The sequence below is a fragment of the Aptenodytes forsteri genome, unplaced genomic scaffold (assembly GCF_000699145.1).
Source record: "Aptenodytes forsteri isolate BGI_AS27 unplaced genomic scaffold, ASM69914v1 Scaffold221, whole genome shotgun sequence".
NCBI classification, from domain to species: Eukaryota; Metazoa; Chordata; class Aves; order Sphenisciformes; family Spheniscidae; genus Aptenodytes; species Aptenodytes forsteri.
This window is the reverse complement of record NW_008794411.1, coordinates 219,051-225,938: the sequence shown is the minus strand read 5'-3', so window position 1 is coordinate 225,938 and position 6,888 is coordinate 219,051. Positions and strand designations below refer to the sequence as shown.

The following is a 6,888-nucleotide window of genomic DNA, read 5'->3' as shown; positions in this document are numbered from 1 at the left end:
AAAAAAGCAAAACTAATTTGTGATTAGAAGGCACAAAGATGTTCAGTCAGATGGAAGCATTCCTGAAAAGCGAGGGGAAAAATACCCAATCAATTCATTCAGCTGCCCTAAAGGGTAAACAACAAACTTGAGCACAGTCTACAAATCCTGACTATTATTAACAGCTTGACCAAAAGTGGATGTTTTTTGTAGTTATCTTCATACTTGTGAAATCTGATGAACTGAAAAACTATGTTGGACGGACCCTGACACCAAAGCAAAGAGGACAAAAATAAGAGGAGGTCACTTTGCACTATTGCTCCCAATGTGAGGTTCAGGTCCCTCACTCAGAGAAGAAACTCGCTAAAAAAGGTTGTTTCAGCTGGTAGTGGATGCTTGAAGAAATGGAAGAAAAAAGTTTCCTGGGTTTCAAATTTACCCAAAAGGCATACATCTTAGCATTCACAAAACCTTGCTTAGCAGCCCATAAAAACCTCCTTTTCAAAATGATCTGTCATTGAAGCAGGATTCTGGAGTTGTCAAAATGTCTTAAGAAGAAAACCAAAGCCATTTTTTACGTTGGGAAAGCTCCCTTTTCGACACTGGGACCCCGTAAGGTGAAGGCTACGTATCCCTTTTGTCTGTAGCCGTGAGCCATGGCATGTGTATTGCTAAGCAGAAGGCAATTCCCTTTCCCCCTTGCTTTTCCTGAGTAGACCTTCTTTCTCCTTGCCTGCCCCAAAAGCAGACAACAAAAACTCCCTCTGCAGCAACGCAAGGCTAAACATTCCTATCTCTTCTGCAACTTGCAGAGCTGCCTCAGCCCACAAATATTTTTTGCCTTTAAAAAGCATTTAAGATAGTTTAATTGGGTTTTTAGTTTCAGATGGTTGTAAGCAGGAGACTGGAGAGCTTCTGACTTGCAGTAGTAGTTGTGTAAGGACCGGTGGACAGGATAAATGACCCTTAGTTGGGAGCTTTGGTTTGCATTCCCCTTTCCAACACAGGCTTCCAGAGACCACAGGCGGGTGTCTAACTCAGGAAGGGCAAAGGCCCACGGGCTCTTTGGAGCAGCATCCCTCCGGTAGTTCCCCAGCCGTAAAAATTCCTGCTGCTCCTAGCCAAGGGCACAACAGGTTTGCCTTTACGCTCAGTTTAGGGTAACGAATAATCCTGATTCACATCAGCGGGGATGATGGCAGGGTGCTCTGAACAAAGGGGGGGGGGGGGGGCGGGCGAGGGGGGAATCCCAAAACTAAAAACCCTTCTGAAGATCCATCACCCCATGGACTCAGAAAGTATATGCCCCCTTCTGAGGGTCGTCATCTTTATTCCTAGACTCTTCCCTCAATAACATGTACTGATCATGGGCAGCGGCAAGACGGACGCTTTGGTGGGACAAGTAAAATAGCCCAAGAGTTCCCGTGGACCTACTTGAATTGAAGCCAGACAGCAGTGCTGCTGTTTTGATCCCGAGATCGCTATTTTTGACACTGCCACTTTTAACTGTCAGTGTCGCAAGCAAGCCTCAACTTGCTTTTGGCAGTGAGGCAATGAGCGAAAACCCCTCCTCTTCCTCTCTCCTCTGGCCCTACTCTCACTGTTGTGCTCAAAGTGGAAGTTTCGAAAGGGGAAAGTATTTAATTTCTCTGCTGCTAGCGTAGATGGTCCAAGCACCTTTGCTAACAGGACTGTGTTGTAAATCTGTGAAATCTGCTTGCAGACAACGTAAGTGCAGTGTTAACTTTACTTAAAATACACACCTATACCACAGACTTCATATCCTAGGAAATCTGCAGATAGAGTCCTACAGCCCTTTTAATCTCATTTTATGCACCTTTCTCAGAGAAAACATAAAGCTCCTTTACATGCAAGCAGAATGTGAAAGACAATAAACCATTTTGCTAAATGCTAAGCATCAACAGCTACAATGCCGTGCAATCATAAAACACCATTAATCATTTACATCAGGAAATGCCAAAGTAAGGGTGGACACACACAGTCTTATCTGTTCCTTGTGTACACACGTTACAAGCTTTGGTTAAATTACTTGTGTGCATGACATGCAGTGGCTAAATGGGGTTCTGTTCCTTGGCCCTAGGTGCTGACTTTGTCCGACTTCAAAAATCTCTGTGTTCACTGACTGCACATGAGTTGTAGCTAAAATTGTTTGTGGCTGCTGCTGCTTAATTTTGGAGCATTTTTATCAGTGCTGCTTTAATGTCTCCCCTTGAAAGGGATAAAATTTGTTTCTCGTAGAACATCACACAAGGCATTTCTGCCTACCTTTAATCATATTTTCAATGAGCACCTCTCAAACCCTGGAAGGAAAGCTTTCTGGTAGTGTCTGAACACTATTAAGTCACTTCTTGATCCTCTGTAGGGAGATGCGCAAGCGGCTGCAAAGGTTGTTCTACTAAACAGGATTCCAGAGCAAGTTTTCTGGAGAGATTTTCTTCCAGTGTTGCTCTTTTTTATTCAGAGTAATTTCAGTTTGTGTTTTGGTTGTTTTTTTTTTTTCTGGTGGATTTTTTTTTCCTTGTCTTTTTTATTCAGAGTAATTTCAGTTTGTTGTTTGGTGGGTCTTTTTTTCTGGTGGATTTCTTTTTTCTTCTTTAGAACTCTCAGAGCAGCGTTCTCCCAAATAACAGAAACCGAGTCACATCCAGTACCTCGCCATTACAGGTAGCTGTCGCGTAGCCCTTTTGTGAATTGACCAAGCTTCAAACAGAGCCAGTCAGCGTGTTCAGCTAAAGGCCGTACACGGGCCTCTCTGCACCTCGCTCTTTGAGATTTACTCCAAGGCACTCTTCAGAAAGAGGCACAAATGGACCTAGTAAATCCTGTGCATATGAAGTCTTTTTGCCATCTTCTGCAGGATACATCACTTTGTTTTGTCCCCTCTGAGTTGTTTGACTTTTTTTTTGGGGGGGTGGGGGGGTGGCGGGTGCAGTGGTCTTGCAGCAGGAGGTACACGTGTGAAGCTTGCTGACACAGACCTGTGATGCACAAGCCTTTTAAGATGGGGAAGGAGAGCAAGAGAATTGAGAAACATTGTCGCCACCTAAAGATACCGATAAAAAAACATCCTAAGAAAGTCTTTGCTTTTATCTTTACAGGTGAGATGGAGAAGCTGTACACACAAATCACTGAAACCCAACGAATTAATCAAAAGGGAAAGTTACATGGCATTGTCACTGCCGATCTAAGAATCAACACTTTTAAAAAACTTTATCTCCTTCATCTCCTATTTTGTTTATTTATTGTCAGGTTAGCGAGCAAAACGGGCTCAGCACAAGGTCCAACGAGTGGCAGGGCTGGGAGCAAAGCAGCGCTTCCCCTTCCGGCACCAGCAAAGTTCAATCAGCTCAGCTGGGACAGTTGCACCATCAAAATAACTTGTTGCATGTTTTGACACGTACAGTAACTGATAACCCAATAAATGGAGGAGAATGCGCAGCTCTTGGATTTAGTCACAATTTCTACACAGCCTTCCAGAGCGATGGAAGACCTGCGAGCTGGGCATCCTGAGCAAGGTAAGTGCAGCATTAAAGGCAGCTTGCTCCCCTAGCCTGAGCCACCAGTGGTGCACAGGGGATGTACACAAACGCAGAGGAGAGCTATCTATATCTTTACAGCCCTAGCAAGTCTGCTCGAGACAGGAGAAACGCTCTGTAGAACTGAAGAAAGCAAGTAACGAGCACCCAAGCCTCAATTACAGGCTATCATCAAGAGAACCACAGAATTTTGGAAAAAAAAAAAAAAATATTACAAGAGGCTTAGCATTTAATGCTCTAAAGTAGTAAATCCACAGCAAATCCTCCTGAATCGAAATATGCCTAAGACATATTTTAACTTATTTTTTAAAGTTTTCTCAAATGCCATCTTATGCTCCCAAACAACTAAGCTCCACTGTTACATTTGCTTTCTCAGTATTGTGCAAATGAGGTTACATCCAGCGCCTCGAGTGCCCTTTTGGCATCCCAAAAGCTCTTTCCAATAAATAGTAACCAAACCATTTATTCGTATTTATCTCCCCCTTTAAACCCAAGTAACTCAAAAGTGTCCAAGAGATTAAAGCTGATGTAAGCGGTATTTTTTTTTTTGCAGTTAAAGAAAGTTTGTTCTAAAATTATGCATGTTACTGACGCATAATTTTATCACTTAAAAACAGAATGGCCTCGGAAAGGTTTTAATAAGAAAAAAGAAATACACCTCCCCATTTGTGCACATTGACTCTGAATAAAAAAGACAGCGGCTGCTGAGATCTAGCTAAATGTAAGTTTTTCATCTCAGCGTTTCAGATTTAAATTAAGTAAAGACTTACCCGGTGTGGAAATAAATTTTTCTCCAATGGTGCCTTTTCATTTTACTACCAGAGTCCACGCATGCCTTGGGATCGCTTTCTGGCTTATTTGTTCTAAGACTGGTGTGAAAGCTAAATATTACCATGCTTGGCAAACTTGGTCAAAAGCCTGCCTCTTTGCAAAAACAAGAGTATTAATGAAAAACAACCACAGTCCACATGGGAAAAAAAAAAAATCCCATCTTATCACATGAAATGCAAGTTTTATATACACCTTTGGACAGAAACAAAACAAGTAGCAGCCGCAACATCACTTACTTCCACGAGAGAATTCCCCCTGCAAACATGACCGAGCTCCTACAGACCGTGGATGGGAAGAGGAGAGCCACACACAGAAAATACACCCTGACCGGTCGTCCCTTCCAAGCCAGGGACGTGAGTGTCTGATTACACTACATCCCTGGGAGCACGGTGCTTTACCGGCAGCAGCACTGCTACCAGGATAGGGAAAAACACCCTTTAAAAATGAAAACAAGCTATATCAGTAAAAGTGCACTTTTGCAGATAACTGCTTCTACAGCTGGGACTTCTGCTGGCACAGCTATGTCAGTCACGGGTCACACTTCGTCACAGCGCTCACACACAGAGCTGTGCCAGCAGAAGTTTGCCATATAGACCTGGTGGGAAACTCAACAGCGACTGAAATGAATCTGCAAAGTTTTGTGTTTTTCGTGCTGCTGCCAAACTAAGTTTTTCTAACAGTCTGATGATGGGTAGTCTTACTCCTGTGCTGCTGACACGTTAGGATCTCGGCTTCCAAGGACAGAAGAAACCTAAACTTAGCTCAGGAACGTGGCAATACCTATCAGCCATTTACATTGTACTTTACCCTTCAATTAAATACACAAACTAAACTAGAAAGAGCCCCTGTAAGAAGAAAAGATAAAACGGAATAAATTAAACTCTGCTGTACTTCAGCACTCGGAGCAGACCGCCCTCACTTTTAATAGTAAGAAAAGAACAAAACTGAAAGTGTTTAACTGGATTTGTTCAGCGGACAGCAAAGCGCTGCAAAATTCCCACCGTTCAGTTAAACCAAACAGTCAAACTGAAAGGGGGCTTTTGCCATCTTCAATCTTCTTTGAAGACAGCGGGCAAGGAGATTTAATGCCCGAATTGACGCTCAGACATAAGTTCTATTCAGATGAATTGACACGATACTGCGGTTCGTGTGTACGGTGATGCGTATTGTTATTCCAGAGCACAGAGCAGCAAGATGTCAGAAGCGCGCGCTGCCGATCTGCTCTGGAGCAAAATCACAAACTCAAGCTGTAAATAAACTCCCACCACGCTCCGTGGGGGCAAAGAAAGCTACAGGCAAGCGCTTCGGTGCCTCCGAACCCGCTTGCGTTCAATAATGAATAAAGCCGCCCGAAGCGCAGGGCCGTGGAAAGGAGAAGGGCTACGTACAGGAAGTCAGGTCAGGCTGCGGCGCTTGCACGCAGCGCGAAGTAAACCTCAGATGTAAAGCCTGCCTTCATCTTTTGTGAGGTATCGCCAGCACGTGGCCATGCCTAAAGCGGGCTGCGTTTCGGAAGAGCAACATCTGGCAGTACAAATTTCACCATCGCTTCCTATTTTGATAGGGAGAATGTAGAAATAAAATCACTGGCAGCGCTGTGTTTGTAAAGGCCATGCTCCACCTTCGTCAGAGCTTTCTGGCCCTCCAAATTGGGATACGGCTTCTAGGAATTCCTCGGGTTGTGTCACAGGGAAGACTTTGTTGTTAGAAATAATGTACTTTTTTTTTTTTTTAGGGGGGAAAAAAAAAGCACCGGGGCAAAAGCATCTCAAAGGAATGGCAGAGGCTAAAAATAGACACATTATCATCACTTTCATTATCAGCCATGTCTACACACACAAGAAGTATAACCGTGAGCAACTTCAGGATGAGGTGTTTTCCCCTCCAGGTTAGTTTTAGGTTGCGGGGGAGCGCGTTTCTGCTTGGCTGAGCAGCAGAGCGTCACAGAGAGGGGATGGCACAGATATGAATTTAATTGTAGCAACCCCCCGCCCTTAAACAAGGCCACCTAAAATTTTTATCAGCAGGCCGACTCATGAGAAGTTGTAACTCCCCAAAGCAAATACTTAGCCTATTCGAAGTTTCAAAAATGGCCTGATAAAGGCCACCCGTCTAAAGATTTCAGAAGGTCAGATAAAACTTGGTGTGGCCACAAAACGGCAGAAGGCAACCGAGCCCTCCGCCATATTTACGAAGAGTACTTAAGTTTAAAAAGCAAGCCCCAAACTCTTACAAAAACTCAGTGTTTAGGTGCATTATTTTATTTGCAAGCACCACCGCCTGAGCTTGAAGCCCAGCTTTTATTGCAGGTGACATTCCTGCCACCTTCCTCGTACGGGACTGCTGCGGACCACCGGGAAAAAGCGGCGAGATCCGCTCCTCCCCAAAAACACCCTCGCCAACCCCGCTGCCGGGTCACCCACGACGCCAGGCGAAGGTCCCATCACGGGATGCTGGCCGGCCCGAAGGGGATTGGGGCCGAGTGCTCGCGTTCGCCCCACGTCCGGGTTCGCCCCGTGGC

At 44.6% G+C, this 6,888-nt stretch overlaps 1 protein-coding gene across 1 annotated transcript in view; it reads left to right on the top strand.

Annotated features, from left to right (window-relative positions):
- Positions 1 to 6,143: 6,143 nt before the first annotated feature.
- Positions 6,144 to 6,888, top strand: part of MRPL1 (mitochondrial ribosomal protein L1) — a 22,244-nt gene continuing 21,499 nt past the window's right edge. Inside the window, exons 1-2 of the mRNA XM_009288833.1 lie at positions 6,144 to 6,255; positions 6,639 to 6,781. Of these exons, the coding sequence (XP_009287108.1) occupies positions 6,144 to 6,255; positions 6,639 to 6,781 (255 nt within the window). The remainder of the gene's footprint in view (positions 6,256 to 6,638; positions 6,782 to 6,888) is intronic.